General features: G+C 35.1%; 1 protein-coding gene across 8 annotated transcripts in view; it reads left to right on the top strand.

Annotated features, from left to right (window-relative positions):
* Positions 1–17,076, top strand: part of sfl (N-deacetylase and N-sulfotransferase sfl) — a 248,848-nt gene that overhangs the window by 123,017 nt on the left and 108,755 nt on the right. For 3 of the 8 annotated variants that reach the window (XM_017613521.1, XM_017613513.1, XM_017613503.1), the window contains 2 exons: positions 8,967–9,754; positions 10,590–12,578. In XM_017613521.1, the coding sequence (XP_017469010.1) occupies positions 10,945–12,578 (1,634 nt within the window). In that variant the 5' untranslated portion in view covers positions 8,967–9,754; positions 10,590–10,944. The other 5 variants (XM_017613546.1, XM_017613529.1, XM_017613553.1 and 2 more) reach the window with 4 other exon arrangements.

The raw sequence follows: 17,076 nt of genomic DNA, 5'->3' as shown, positions 1-17,076 counted from the left end.
GTAAGCCAATACAAAGTGTTATCAGCGTACCAAACCAGTTCATCGCATGGCCGGGCGTTCGGTGAATTTGGTTGGTACGTACGTACATATGTACATATTTGGTGCGCCTGGCAGTCGGAGAGTAGGATTATACTAAGTAATTGCAGCATTGCACACGCGGATAATCGCCTTTGTACGAGTTTATATTTACGACTAACTACCTATAAGCAGCATGTGCGGTACGGACGCTAGTGCTGTTGTTTTACAGTGGCTCAAACAAGTGTTCGTATACTGATATTTCCATAGTAATTACAATGTTAAAAAAAAAAAATTTTGTTACCATATAAATCAAAGTTTCAAAACTTTATAAAAAGATTAGAAAAATTCAACAAATCTTCTTTACAATTTCGAGCTTGTTTCCATATAAACATGCATTTCTAATAAACGAAATAGCACAGACCGTCCGCAAAAAAAAAAAATAAAAAAATAAATAACACCAGATTTTCGAAATTGCTATATGAAAAAAAAAACGCAAAAACCGTCAAAGAAAAAAATATTAAAAGTTATCCCTATTTATTAGCCGCTTATGGACTAAAGAACTGCATACCCAAACAATCTCCTAAAATTGTATATTAAAAAGTTCCAAATTTTGATGAAAATTCGTTAAATTTTTCCAAATTTCATTCAAAATTAGAACCTTTCTTTTATACAAAAAAATGTTTATTCATAAAACGTTAAAAATATTTAAAAAAATTCAACATGCGAACACTTGTTTGAGTAACTGTATGCAGGATAGAGTCACATCCGCCTGTACATTTGTGTGCGTTTATAAAAGAAATTGCGAATGTAAGTGGTCACGGCCTTCTTTAGCCGATGAAGCTGCTGTTGTTTTTTTTCGTTTTTGTGCCTGTGCCCACAGTTACTGCCCTTTTTATGCTGCCGCTTGGGATGACGTTGCCATTGTAATGTACATATTGGCGAGGTATACGCGGGCAGGAGGCTACCTTTTTCTGATTCTAGTTTGGTGTGGAATTCAAAATTGGGGAGCTCAAAAAGTGACTGGGAAAGTTTGTTAAACTCCTAAAATTAAACAACCTGAACTTTTTTATGATTTATTGGAGTAGTCCGGATAAAAAACTTCGATCTTTGTTGTTCGTTTTCTGAAATTTCTATGTCTTCCATACAAACATTTCAAGTAAATACGAGAAATACATTTTAAGACATCTTACTGGAAGGCTCCCTAATCTTTCCCTGAAGAAATAATTAAAAGTAAAAAAAAAAAAAAATGTAGGAAAAAAATAAATTATTCAATGAGTCTAAACTTTTCCTTTTTTAAATCGGAATAAGGTGCGGTAGATACTACGGCTGTGACTATCCGAGCATCCCGATATGTGTGGGTACTTCTAAAATCCGATTAGTCTGGATACGCGGTTTATATCCGTTCATTTGGATATCCCCATATTCGGATATCTATTTTGTTTCTTTACATTTGGTTATCCGTATATCTCGTTCGAAAAATATTCGAGCGGATTCGTGAAATTGGTTTCAAAATTCCCGAATATATCCAGTAGCAAAATAAATACTAGAACACTACATTAATACATATACAAACAATTAGATTAGAGTATCCGGATATCTATCTATATACTATTTGGACATACGAATATCAAAACACTATTCGGATACCTGGATTACCGGATATTCGGTTTTTTCCTTCAGATATTCGACTATATAAATTTTCCGAATAGTCAAGAATTCCTTATAAAACGCCCAGCCCTAGTAGATCGCCTTATAATCACCTCCATGAAGCAAAAAGATTGAGTTCTATCGATAAGGCGAAGCGATTTGTGTAGGATGAGGTCCCACTATTCACTTCTTGAATATTCTTTTTTTGCTCTCCCCAACTTAACACAAACACTTGCACATTCTTCACACAATATCTCTGTGTGTATGTTCGTCTAGTTAAAAATATTGTATTTTTATTTGTCTGATATTTCGTCCGCAGTTTGGCTTACGAGTAGTTCCGTTTGCCTTCGCCTTTGCTCTTTTTTCTACGGCTGCTTGTTTGCCTCTTATTTTTTAATTTTTTTTATTAATGTACATATATATATTTACATATATTTTTTTAGTTTGGAGCAATATTTGTTTTATTCCTTTTGTTTATGCTACGCTTGTAGCTTTTGCTGTAGATATTGCTGCGAGAGTGTAGATTTGCGGTTGTTTGTACGAAAATGTAGGTTGCCGCCTACAATCCTCCTCGAACTTGTTATTTGCCTTTGCTATTGGTACTCGTGCCTACTCATGTGGGTACTTATGTATGTGCGTTCATTCGGGTGGTCCGAAAAAAGTAATGTCGGAACTTTACTGCTCTCCCCCAAGAATTGTTCTACATATATAGAAAAATATATATTCAAATTTTTTTTTATTTTTTTTCAAATCAAAAAATATTTAGAGGTCGCTCAAAGCGCTCAAAGTTTTCCATGTATTTTATATGGAGTAAAAACTTTTTCGTAGAAATGGTATAGAATTTTTGAAAATCAATATTTTTCGACCGGAAAACTTTGGTTCTCTTCAGGAGACTTGCAATAATAATACCCAATTGTTTATTTAACAATTTTTTAATACCAAAGTTTTTTTATTTTTATTTTTATGTGTGTTTTTGACGGCCCTATAAAATAGAATTAATATGAAATAATTGTTAAATAAACAATTGGGCACTATTATTGAGAATTTCCTGAAGAGAAATAGAGTTTTCCATTTGAAAAATATTGATTTTCAAGAAATCTATACCATTTCCACGAAAAGTTATTTTTTACCCATATAAAATATATTGGCAAGTTAGAGCGACCTCTAAATATTTTTTAATTTCGAAATAAAAAAATAAAGGTAGCGAACAATCCTAGGGGGTGAGAGCATACAATTTCCGACTTTAGTTTTTCACATGCATTTTCGGACCACCCTAATGCACATATGTACATCCTACAAATGTGCAGATTGTGTTTTCCATGCGCTTTGATACATACGTACATATATTGCATGCATTTGTTTTACAATATTTTTGTATTTTGTTTTTGCATATCAGGATTTGCGGCATAGCAATGGATTTGTGGGGATTTACATTTAGCTTTAAACTCATTTTCATTGCCACTTCACGAGACTTTATTGCAATGGTTCGTGTGGCATATATTTTGTTTCTGTTCATTGTACGCATTTGTTGCAATATGAAAATGAATGCATAAAATACGGAAAATATGATAAGAGCTTTCAAAAAGAAATACCAAAAAAAAATTGAAAATAAACAATTTTATTTATCTTCATAAAATAGAGCAAATAAAGATAATTAAAAATTTATTTTAAGAACAAGGCAAATCCATTTCAGAAATGTTCATGAATTTCATGTAAACACGAACTTTTACATACATATCTACATATTTGCAAGTTTAGTTAGTCCAAACTCGCTAGATAATGCAATAAAATCCAATGGAAAATATTTATGAAAATTTTTTTAATAAAATTTTAATTTATCTTTGATTAAAAAATAAATACTTAAAATTTCATGTACGAATGCAGGTACCAGTAAATTTCAAGCTACTGAATTTTATTACCCAAAAATTTTAATATTTTACTGTAATTAAAATTAAATTCTTTTTGCTGTAATTAAAATTAAAATTTTTTTATTAATATTTATTAAAATAACAATTCCGATATCTGTGTGTTTATTTATTCCTTCCAGTCATATTTGTTTGTGTTTTTTTTTTGATAGCCACTTACTTTCCGTTATTGCATTTCCATAAAAAATGTCTGCATTCAACAACATGTTGCCACGCATAAATAACTGAAAACAATAAATATAAAATATTAACAAAATTAAACGCATTACAGCTGGAGTATTTTAAATTATCTTAAAATTTTCATAAATAAATATGTATATAAGCGCATATTTTTGGTGCATAATTTAATTTTATATAGGGTGCATGGGTGAGGGTTAGTTCAAGTTCGCCAACAACGAAGACTATGTGTGGGATGTTAGTGTAAATGATAAATATTGGTCCCGAAAACTCGGTATTCGGGGATTCGTCCAAAATCTAAGCAAACATCTAAAGTTTACAAAATTTTGGTTTTTAGGTTGGATTTTTCGAAAAAAAGGAAAACTTGAACACTTGCCTTCGTCGTGGAACGGAATGGAATTAGTGGTAGACAATAAGGCTTTTACAAGCACTTAGGCAGTATTGCACATTGTAATAGTTGAGCACTAGAAAAAATTTGAAACGATAGCTCATTGTACTTAAGATCTAAAAAAAATAATTAAGAGGATAGGGGAAAACAGGCGGGCTCCACACTCTTTTATGAATCTTAATAGTTTGCCTAGGGAAAGCGAATGTACTTATGTTGTTCGGCCATTCTTAAAACATACGACCCAAAAATTAGCCATCACAGACTGGCGAAAGGCGAACAAGACGGACGCAGTGGGTCGTCGATGATAACTATGTTGACCATATGTCGTCCACAAGGATTGTGTCCTCCTCTGTGTGTAGCTCCTCTGTTTGAGAACGAATTTCGACACCAATCTGTCTGTCCTCTTAAGGCAACAACAGTTGCTGTGCATCTCGTCAGTATTGCATCAATGAGGGACGCGTAGGGTTAATTGTTATGCCCCTTATGTATGTGACAGTTCCTGCTCTGCTTGGCTTTAAAAGTACAATTGGGCGATCCTAAGAACACCAGTTTGTCAATACATCTGTTGGTTCATAAGCTTAAACACTAACTACGACTGCCTGGTACCAGCATAACTTCAAGTTTGTTCAATTTTGCAACGGAATTCAGCCATAAACTTTCATTCCTTGCTTATATTTGAAGAGATGCGAGTGCTTTCCAAGGCCTTTAGATCAGCTCGGCTGTCACTTCAGATACTGATTTGTTCTCCGCTCCACCTTTCGCCAATTATCCAATCTTCCGATTGAAGCACCGTTGTAATTATAGTACCTAAGGCAGTAAAGCATCTGAAGTTATCCTCAGATGCCATCTATACCCAGCTCCATATTCAGTTCTAAAGCCGTCAGTGTAGAAGGCTTTTAATGAAAGATAGCGTCTGGATCTCTCCAGCACTCCCTTTTAGAAAAGCTAACAACATACTTTCTTTCCAAGAGGCTCCAGGTATTAGTTCGTTTTTAGGGGCCAAAACAAATGGTATATCTGTGCCCGTCGTCATATCAACAGATTAGCCTTAGCTCCTTATATCTGAAACATATTCATAGAGAAAATCTTTTATAAGAACGCCATAGAAGTTAACCTCGTTTTGTGTGCGACCTCCGATAATTAATCCCTTTGTGCCTTTATTATCATTTCAGGGTCTTCTTATTATTGTCATGGAACCAGCCTTCCTTCTCCCACAATGGCGGTGGGTTATTATGAGCTGCCTTGATCACGATGCACGACGTTTCCCCTTGTCCTATTTCCATTGAGCCCTACTTAATGGCTAACCCAAATTCCTGGTTGGCACCCGAAATATCAAATAGATTGTGATATTTTGCGATCTCAGAGAACGAAGGCTCCTCTATTCTAAACCGTGTGGGTTTAACTGTCGTAAGGTGGAGCGTTAGATGAGCTTCCGTATTATTTTTGCCTCTTACACCTGGTGCGCGGCTAGTCCTCGACAAACCTTTATTGTTCTATGTTCCCACACACGTTCTGCACCCTTTTGAACAGACTTTTTCAAAATCATTTCGCTTACTCTATTACTAAAATCCTCCCCGCTCTACTCCATGCGTACACCTGGCATAGTGAAGGCCTCTGCGGCTGCCGAAGCTGAAATCGGAATAGCTGGGCCAGCACAATTTTAGACAGGCATGTCGCAGGTAAGACCTCTTGTTTAATCCTACTGCCTGGTTTGCTTGCTGTGGTCTTTTGATTCTGACCGGGCTTCGCCACAAGCTTTGACTAACCACTGACCTTAGATACTGCGTAGTCTCCCCGTGACCGGCGGTGCTCAACCGCAGCTACATTTATGAAACCCACCTTTTTCGTTTTTTCGTTGGTTTTGGTTTTTGATTCGAAAAATGAACTTGAAGACGACACAACGAGTGAAAATATCTGCTGGAAATCGGGATCACCCGATCTCAAAATAAACACCTGTATAACATACACTATAACGTGCGGCGTATGCACATAATTGCCCACACCATCCAAAACCGCATTTCCTGCCAACTAACCGCCAACCTATGAAACCACAATTCGCGGCGCATGTCAACGTTCAAGTGCAGCTGGCCGAACGCGATAATTTAAAATATATTCGTATGCATAATTATAGAAAACTATTAACAACACAATGTGAGAATACAAAAAGTTTAAATGTGCGTCCTCAGCGGTTTTCATTATCATTAAATAAATTAAATAAAAATAGCATTATTGTTTGAACTCTTTTGGACTGACTTTAAAACTGTTATAATTTGTTGCTTGCATGATTTACGTGAATGTGTAGTGTAATACTTCGTAAATCAAATATGTATGTACACTCGGCTTCACTTGAATAGGTACACAATTTTTCCACAAAATCCAAGCTTATATCTGGACTTGTGGGCGTAGGAGCAGCTTCGTTTTAATCTCATTTAGAAGAATGACGAATTTGTTTTTTTTTTTAATATTCGTAATATTTTCCAGCTAATTTTTTTTTCGTTTTTTTTTAAATAAAAATATCGTCCAAGCTTTACCCAAAACCGTGTAAATCATAGTTTACTTTATACAAAATTTAGGAAAATTCAACAAATTTTTACCAAAATTTCAACTTTTTATTCTGAATTTTGGCCCTGTGATTTACAAGGTTTTGGTTAAAGCTTAGAAGATATTTTTATATAAAAATAACAACAACAAAAATGTAGGTCGAAAAACATTAAGAATATTTGAAGAAAATCAACACGTGCTCAGATCTCGAGCAAAAAATTTGTAGCTATTCAAGTGAAGCGAAGTGTACATAAAAATCATTTCACGGACAAGTATACTTTGAAGGCAATTGAATAATAAAATCGAATGAGCGGTTTGAACCCTCGAAATTTTTTTATGGACAATTTTTTTTTTTCTAATTTACGTACTGATAGTCTTTACTCTCATTTGAGGTGGCGCTATTAGACGCCTGCGTCATCGCTTGACGCTCTCCATAGCACCGCGTCACTTTACAAACTCATTAAAAGTCTAAGCGACCGGTTGCTTGTCGTGTTGGCGGCGGTTCTTATCAAACGGTTAGATTCACTTAGATTTTAAACACTCCTATGCGTGTGTACATATGTATTTTATAATTATCATCAATTGTCGCTGTCACCTTCTTCATATGTCAGCGTGTAGTCAGAGCGCGTGTAGGAATTTGATTCATGTTTTCATGTATGTCTTTATGTATTTATCTATATATGTAGTACATGTAACTACATATGTAAGTACATAATTGCTCGTATTGCTTGTATTTAGTACCGATGGGAATGAGTGTCGATTTTGTGGTTTCTCACAGAGAGAAGTCAAATAAATACAAACGACAAATTAATATACTCACACTAGCATTAATTTACGTTAATATCTTACTATGAGCGAATAAAAATTTATTGCCTTAGTTTTCTCTGCGGTTTGGAATAAAGCAGTTTAAGCACAGTATCATATCCGGAGACTTTTTTGGTTGGGGATAATCATCTACTAAATATTAACAAAAACAAAAAATATTGTATAAATTAAAAATTTATTTCAGGTCCTCATTAAAAAAAAAAAATTAAAACCGATTTTAAAATTCCGGTGTCCCGCGCCCATCTCTAATTTGTTCCATGCGAACGATTGCTTTCTTAAGCGGGGGCAACAATAACAAAGCGAAAAAAATGCTGGGCAAACATTTGGAAAAACTTCTATTCTTGGGAAGTAAAAAAAAATAAAAAATAAAATAAAATAAAAAAAAAAAAAAAAAAATTATGATTAAATTTTTTCGTAACGTGATTAATTTCTTATCACCTTTTCCAATGTACCTACATATGTATTATATATGTTTAATACCATTTATCATTAAAAATATAGTTTTGCTATGTTTTATTAACTTGTATTTTTCGGAGTTTGGGATTTCCAGAGGCTAATTCCGTGGTCGCAAGCCTTAACAGCTCAAGAGAGGTTGACTTTAATATATATAATATTCCATTTCCAGCCTGGGATTGAAAATGGCATACTTGCTATTGAAAAACCATTACCTTTGTTATGGCTTGTGAGCACAGAGAGAGAGAGAGAATTAACTTATTACTTTAAAAATAAATTGTATCTCAGTTCGTATGGAATAAATACCATCATAGTCAAAATTATCGATACAAGTAAATAGATATCGATACTTTAGATCCGAGAGTTTTCGAGTATCGTTACTCTCTTTCGATACTATTTCCCAAGTAAAAGTAAAAGTATCGATACCTGCATGGTATCGTTAGTAGGAATAGTAGGCATAATAGGCGGCATACACTGTGCGTCTGACTCGTGATTCGGTTTGGATGTGTTTGTGAAAAGAAATATGTGTTAGTTACACCAACTTGACTTCCGACATGACTCTGAATGATGCAACTTTAAGTAGTCGAATGCGAGTCAACACGTATACAAGTGACTCGCGAGTCAGGCGCACCGTGTATGCCGCCCATAAGAACAACAAAAACTGAATGCTAAGCATTCTCTATTGACACTATTAAGTAATTAATGTAAATAATACTGACACACATACCCGCCATTAATTAACCGTAGACCACTTGAAATCCACACATCTACCACCCCTACGTCCGTCCTGGTCGCTATTAGAACCTCTGCGTGACAAATAAAAACTAGCAAAGTATTTGCACATTTAAAGTATTATTTATGCGCATAAAAAAATTAACACAAAATTTTGCAATGAATATTGAAAGTGATAGCAAAATGAATTTTGCTTTTAAAAATTCTACAAAGTAAATAATTTTTAATAATAATTTTTCATTTTCTTTTTATTTCTGCAGATAACGAATTGTCGATGAGGCCCAGACACACTAGATCGTTTGGTCGGTCAGTTGACAATTGACAAGCTGAGCGCAATCAGTTGAAGCGGAACAAGTCGACGGCAATGAAGGCGACGGATTAGTGCGAGGGGATAGATGGCGAAATACGAAACGCTTTGGAGAAGCGGAGCTTAAATGAGAAACGAATGCCATATATTTACATATATAAGTGCCATATCTTAACATACATACATACATATGTATATACGCATATAAGGCCATAAGCTCATGTGATGCAGTGTGACAAAACTCGAATGCATTGTAAGCTGAAAATGGACAATGACTGTCAACTGCATTAACAACAACAATTAAACAAACAAAAAAAAATAAAAATAAAGGCAACCGTTAAGTTTGCGCTCTAAATATAAATCAGATTTCATAAGTGAATGTGAAATGAAACTTGACAACTTGCAACATGTGGACTAAGTATGCCGACAATGAATATTGAAAATTGCCGAGAGCAACAGAAATCAGCTACCGAAATGTGTGCAACAACAACGTCGCTAAATGCAACGACTATTTGACAAGAGCTGTTAGTCCACAGAATGGCCATAGCGCATGCGCAAAGGCAAAGTGTTGTATATGTAAAAATTTGGAAACATATCAAATGGCGACGTGACTGCAATTATAAACAGAGTTTAGTATTGTGAGAAAAACTGAGTAGAGTAGCAAGTGCAGGAAGTTGGCAAAATTTCAGTTTTTCAGTGTGGGACAAAAAAGTGCAAAGTTTTGAGGTTATACCTTTAAATGTAAATATGGACGCGAGAACAAGTGTATGTAACAGTGTGTTATCTTTTACATTAAGTAATGCATGTTGGAGCAAAATTTATTAGAAAAATTAAAACAAGTGAAAACTTTCAAATAATACAAGGTTCTCACAAAATATAAAATTTTTCAATACATACATATCAAAACTCGTAATTAAAATTTTCGAAAAATTCGAAATTTAGCTTTTTTAAAAATTTCAATATTTTCAAATTTAAAAAAATTCAAATTTAAAAAAAAAAAAAAGTATTTAAAAAAGTACAATAAAAAAGTTTCAGAAATTAGAAAATATCGAAAAATACTTGACCTATCAAAAACATTGAAATAATGTAGTTAAAAAGAAATAACTTTCAAGAAATTAAAACCTTCCATAAAAAATTAAAAACTTTCAAATAATTTAAATTTAAAAATACAGCTTTGAAAGTTAAAAACTATCCTTTTTTTTTGTAAAAATTTTCGAAACATTAAAAATTTTCAAAAAACTAAAAACTTTCAAAAAACAAAAACTTTCAAAGAACAAAAAACTTTAAAAAAATTCAAAACTTGCAAAAATAAATACACTCAAAAAATTAAAATCTTTCAAATACCTATAAACTCAACTTTGAAAACGCTTGAAAATTTTCGAAAGACCAAAATAAAAATTTCCAAAAAAGTTAAAGTTTAACCTTAAAATGTATTTATTAAAAGGATTATTTTTATGGAAAAAAGGAATAACTAAATAAATGGGGAAAAAATGAAAAAAATATACATAAGTATTTTATAAAGTAACTTAATATATCGTAGAAGTAAACTCCATTAAATATATTTTACTTTTTCAAGTGCCGTACTTAATTGTTTTCAAACACTAAACCACTGTTGTGATAAGATAAAAAAAAATAAGTGAACGCACAACTCAAATTCAAAGCAAAGTCTCAGACAACTCTAACTATCAGTGCCATCAATAGAATTAACCCCCCTAGGAGACCACACTTGCACCCTACGAATTAAAAGAAGCTTCGAAACATATCTTACTGCTGCCAACAAATGCATAACGGAATACTGTAAAAGCAGAAACCGTTATAAGCAGAAACGATAACGCCACCACCGAAAAAAAGGTTCCAAAAAGAAATTAAAAAAAAAAAATACTCGAAAATTAAAGTAAAAAATCAACAAAGCAAAGCAAGCAGCTTACCAAATGACAATATCAAATCCTTTGAATCGCAGACGAAATATCAACAGTAATAACGGTAACAACAACGTTGCTGGCGACACTGAGTTATTGCTGCTAACAACACCAAAACCCATCAGCAGCCCAGCACCGACGCGAGGCTTTCAACCTGAGAGCGGCGACACGCGGCGCAGCGCGACAGGCGGGCGTATAAAGCGCTTGCAACGACCAACAACACTAGCAAATACTTCCGGGCTCAACCAGCAGTCGACGAGTATAACAACTGAAATGAACACAAACGTTGCTACAGTGAAAGAAAATCCACGCGGCAACCCGAATACCGCCGCGCGCATGAGTAAAATTCTGCCGGGGAAATCGCTCAAATATGAGCGACTCATAAATCAAACGACGCGAACGCGCACGCCAACAAAGGCAGTTGACATAACGTCCGAGGCGGCACTAACTGCCAACGGTAATGAGTGGCTGGCGCAAAGGCAGCCTGAACAGAAACAGCAGCAGCAACAATGGCGCTTGGAAGACCAGCCAACGGCAGAGCCGTGGTACGAGCATTCATCTACAGCGCAATCTATAACGCCGGCCAGCACAGCTGCACCAGCCACACGTCTAGCTGCGGTAAGCCCAGCATCGAGAGAGACGACGGCGGCGGCGGCGATGATGAAAAATTGGCAAACACATTTGGAAGGCGCGGAAATGCATTTATCACCAGCAGCCACAGTCATAGCCACAGCTTCAGCCATGGCGACGCCGCATGCCAAAGTTGGTAGCCGAAGAGGAAACGCTAGTGGAAATGGTGGCAATAGCTGGAGTGGCAATTATCAACAGCAGCATCCGTATCCGACGCCGTTAGCAACAGCGGCAGCGGCACCGGCAGCAACAACAACAACACTGCAGCTATGCACACAAAGTCGTCGGGACAGCAGCAACAATGGCAATGGTGGTGGTGACTTTGCCAACATGACCACCGGTAATGGCAACAGTTATGGCAGCAGCACGAGTAACAATGGCAATGGCCGCTCTGGTAATAACTTGAAATATTTTGGCAATAGTGACACGAGTAATGGCTCATCTGCGTCCGACACGGACGCACTCCTGCCCGATGCTGATGCCATAGCGCCCGCCTACCAACATTCTACCACCACCACCGCTAACACCAACACCAGCAGGCCAAACAATGGCAGCAGCAACAGTAATGCCAATTTGGCGAGAAACAGCAAAGGTTTCTACCATACCTCAACCACCACCACCAGCAGCGCCGGCGCCAGCAATAACTACGAGCCAGCTGCCATAACGCAACCAAACTCTTCGCCGTCGTACTACACATCGCCGGCGTCGCCAGCATCAGCGCGTTCGGCCTCCTCACCCGCCGCTCTGTACACATCAAACGGTGCCTCTTTATTGGCATCATCGTACTCGGTGTCGGTGTCGGTGTCGGGGTCGGGGTCCGGCGCTGGGTACGGGTCATCATCCGGCGCCGTTGCATTGGTGTGTAATTGTTGCAGTCATTTAATTGCTCGCTGCTGCTTCGGTATGCCTCTGTTGAAGGCAATCAATGTGCGACGTTGTGTGCTGGCGTTATTCGCCATAACGGTCGTTACGATTTTTTACTACACTCATTACGTCGATACGGGCGTTTTTGTTGGGTAAGTAGTAAATGGCAGTGCGAGCACAAAAAGCGAGCTTACACAATTTTACGAAAATTACAGACACCTCCATATGTATGTACATATGTTTTTATGTACAATTATACGCTTTGCATATACATATATTAACAGTGCAATGCGAATGTACGTATGCTTATATACATATACATATCATACATACGCATCACTGGTTTGTGGAAATAAGTACATAAATCGAGAAATACGATTGAGAATTCTCTGCTTTGTAGAGTCTTATTTGCCTTTGTATGGTTGAAAGTACGAACCGGATGTGCATTTTTGGACACTTAACTCGGGGCATAGATTTTTGGTTCTTTAAAAATGTACACAATTTTTTGGCTATTTAAGACAGGACATAATTTTTTGGCAAAAAAATAATAATTCCACATTTTTGGTAATTTGAAAACTGCACATAATTTTGTAGACTTTTGAAAACCGGACATGATTTTTGGACATAAAGTTTTGGCTACTTTAAAACTGAGCATACTTTTTGGTCATAAAAATAAAACTTAACATACTGTGGTCATATACTGGCAATTTTTTTTGTTCATAAAATTTTGGCCATTTAAAGCATGGACATACGTAATTCTTTTTATGTAGTTAAAACCCGAACATATGCTATTTGTTTTGGCAATTTAAAGTCTGATCATATATTTCGGGCCATTTAAAAAATTTACATTTGAATTTGAGGTTAAATTCATTTGAAAATTTGCCATAAATTATGGACGGTAAAAAGTGTCCGACAACACTTTTACTGTAAACACAGGAAACAATGTTCAGTTTAAGATAATAAAAAGTCTATGTCTGTTTGTAAAAAGGAATTATGTTCAGTTTTCAACTGACAAAAAACCCAGTTTTTAATTAACAACACTTTATATCCAGTTTCTAAATAAAAAAAGTTATGTCCAGTTTTTAAAGAAAGGAAAATTATGCGCAGTTCTTAAATTGCGACAAAATTATGTCCAAAAATTTATGTCTACTTCTCAAATGACAAAAAATGTATGCATATTAAGTTTTGAAGTATTTACACCCGGTTCTTAAATTGCCTCAAAACTATATCCCGGTTTTAATTTTCTTAAATTTCCAAAAATGAAAATTTTCCAGTTTTTGCATGACTACTTTTTTTTTTATAACCAAAAATTTTTGTTCATACATATTTACAATTTTAAATAAAAAAGACCTATGTCCAGATTTAAAAAAAGAAAAAAGAAAACATGTCCAGTTTTAGGCGACCAAAACTTGTGCCCAGTTTTTTTTTAATAATAATATTTATGGACAGTTTTTAAACGTACGAATATTTATATCCAACACACAAATTTCCAAAAACGTATATCCAATTTTCAAATTCTCGTGAATTTTATCCAATTTTTAAATTAATAAATATTAGTGTCAAATTTTAGTAAAAAGAAAAATACTCTTAGTTTATAAATATCAGAAAAAAATGTTTTAAGTTACATACCAAAGAATTATTTTCAACTATCAATTGTTCCATTTCCATGTTGATATATATTTGTAGACTGAGAGAAAAATAAATATTTTTTATTTGATTATCGTTTTTAAATGTGCGTATTTAAAAATAATACTCAGCATTTGATGGCACATTTACATGTCTGGCTGTAGTTGAGTGCGTAAAGATGCTTGCCACAATTTGTTTATTTCAAGAGAGTCAGGGTTCAAATTCCATTGCAGGCGGCATGGAAATAAACTTAATTATGAAAAAGCATCCGTTAAGCGCAAAACGCTTCATTTTAATATGAACGTATTTGAATTGAATATTTCCGTACTAAATACTAAAATTTGTATACTAAAATTTATTACGAGTTGGCTTGGTGCTCTTTCATATGCGTATTTTTTAAATTTAGCACGTTTTTTTTAATTCTAAAATTTTTTTCTCTCAGTGTATTTTCATTATTATGAACCATTCTAACTGCATAAGTATCTAGAGCGTGAGCACAAACTCGTTTGTAGTCTATTAATAAATAAACATAATTTTAGTTACTCCATTTTTGCTGCAAATGAGCATTTTTTTACATTTACACAAACACACACACATGCATTCATACATTCCCGCATACATTTTAATCGCAGCGCTTTTGTGGCAATTATTCTGAGCAGTTTTAATTTTTTATTGCATACTTTTGAGGGTTCGTTAAGGGGCATTTAGGGTAATCGCTTTAAAGCGGCGCCAATTTGGTATTTCAAGTGTTTCTCGCCTCTGTCAAGAGTGTATTGGCGCGGTTACTTTTTTTTTTTGAAGAGATATGAATTGGCTTTAATGAAAATACGAGCTAATATACGGTATGGGCATTAATGTATGAAGTACCTACATATTCATATTTAAGCGCCAGATATTTGAGAGCATTACAGATGAGTAAATCGTGTTAAAAAAATTTCGCTCTTTTGCCGATTAATATGCAACAGTAATTATACAAAGAGTAGAGCATGCAACTATTAATGGATCTGACTGTGCTTTGTTGGCTGACTGAAATTGTTATGACCAACGCTGACTCTTCGGATGTGTCGGAGAAAATCGGATAAAACGTATGACACTTATGGTATATTTTAAGCTGTTCGTATGCTCCTCTCAGTATAAGTAGATGAGTAGGAGGAGATTACTTATCACGACTTTAGCTCGAGGGAAATGTGGCCAGCGCAACTACAAAATATGGCGAAGAGAATGGGTCGACATAACTAGCACAGCGATCACAAAGCTGTTGATATAGATTTCTTAGCGACCTCATGAAGTAAGCATCTTAAACGAGTACCACAGAAGATCTGAAAACTTGGCCAAAGTGTTTGCGGAGACTATTACGAAGGAGCTAATCATAGCTAGCTTGCGAGGCAACTAAGTGTAGAAATACCGCGAAGTGATAACTCTGTTCGGGCTATATCGGGGGATTTCAAATATCTCGCCTATTGGGCCCCCTCGCCGATTAACTAATGTTGCATTGTCATCGGGTTCTGGACTAGGTTTAAAGTTTCAATACCACAGTTCATCGGGAAGTTGGTTAAAAATCGATTGCAAGATTTTGCCCAAACAAACATACATACATATATAGCAAGTTACGTAAATAAAAAGCTTGTAAAAAAATAGCTCTTAGCTGCAGTGAAAAAATGGCTTGCATTAACCTGCAACTGTTTCCCTGTTTCCAAAACTTATGGAGTGGTAAGAGAATTGGGTCGAATGCAGAGGCCATCACTAAAACCTAGGAAATTTTCGAAACCCCATCACGCATCACCCACATCTTTATCGTTTAAGATTTGTGGTTAAAAAAAATGCTGATATTAATTAACCCACTGCAACTCTGCAGGTAAAATTAATAAACGAAAATTTCCATAAATGCAAAACTTAAGACCCAAACGCATAATCATTTTCGGTGCTCCTTCAAAATTAAATGCTTTAAAGTTTCTCTACTTTGGTATACGTCATACATACATACACACATATGTATGTATGTACAAGTAACTACTACATCTGCATGCACGCCGCTTACTTTAATTCCTATTACTTCCTGCCGCCCGTGGCCTTCAACTCTGCTTTACTTCCTTGCCGTTTTCAACCAGCTACACACAGCCCTGAAAAGGTAAACTTTCTGTGCATAAAATTATGAAAAATTCACAAAAATTTAGCTGCAACTCTTTTGTGTGTTGTATACATACATTTTGTATCATAATTGAATTTTCATAGGACTGCCGCTGCTTTGTTAGTACGAGTAACGCAAGTCGTTCGCATTTTTGCCCAGCGCCAGTTTGCTACTACGCAGCTATATAGTACTCCTTCCTAGTAGTTGGTGGTAAAAAGTTTTAATTTAAATTCGCTAGTATGCAATTTTGTTAGAGACTTACTACAACAACAACAATACAGTATAATATTAGTGCCTTGCATGTACGTATATGATTGTATGCGTGCTTGCTAGGGATGTTAATTTTTCAGCTTTTTCCGATCCCGCGATTTTCGGGATGTCATTATCGCAATTCAGGGATCCCGGGATTAGTCCCGGTATTTAGATATTCATTACTTTTCAACAACTTAAATCGAAAAATTGCTTTTATATTGTTTGAGAAGCTCGCCTACCATAAAATAAATAATAAATAGATGGGTTTGAAACCTACTTTTTTATTTAAAGTGGCGTTTTTATTTTTTCTCTCTGACGTCAGGATTTATTTTTTAAAGGACTTTGTAATTTCAAAGATATGACTAATTCCAAAAAATTATATAAAAAATTCAATGAAATGTAGAATAAAAATAAGGGTACCAAATGAAAGTGGAAATTTCTTTAGAATTAAAAAAAAAAAATTTAAATTGTTTGGATTCACAAAGCCGAATAGGTAATTTTTTAAGCTGGTAAAGTTATAAGGATGAAATTCGATATGTTATCGGGTGTATATATGTCCTTAACATATAATTTTTTCAAAAACAAATATTGCGAAATTTCAAGGATACAATTTTAAAAGGACGTTTTCAATACGTACCAGTGCT

Source organism: Rhagoletis zephyria, unplaced genomic scaffold, assembly GCF_001687245.7.
Source record: "Rhagoletis zephyria isolate East Lansing unplaced genomic scaffold, Rhagoletis_zephyria_1.1 Rzeph_scaffold_00017, whole genome shotgun sequence".
NCBI lineage: Eukaryota > Metazoa > Arthropoda > Insecta > Diptera > Tephritidae > Rhagoletis > Rhagoletis zephyria.
Note: the sequence above shows the minus strand (reverse complement) of the source record. Positions and strands in the feature narration are given on the sequence as shown.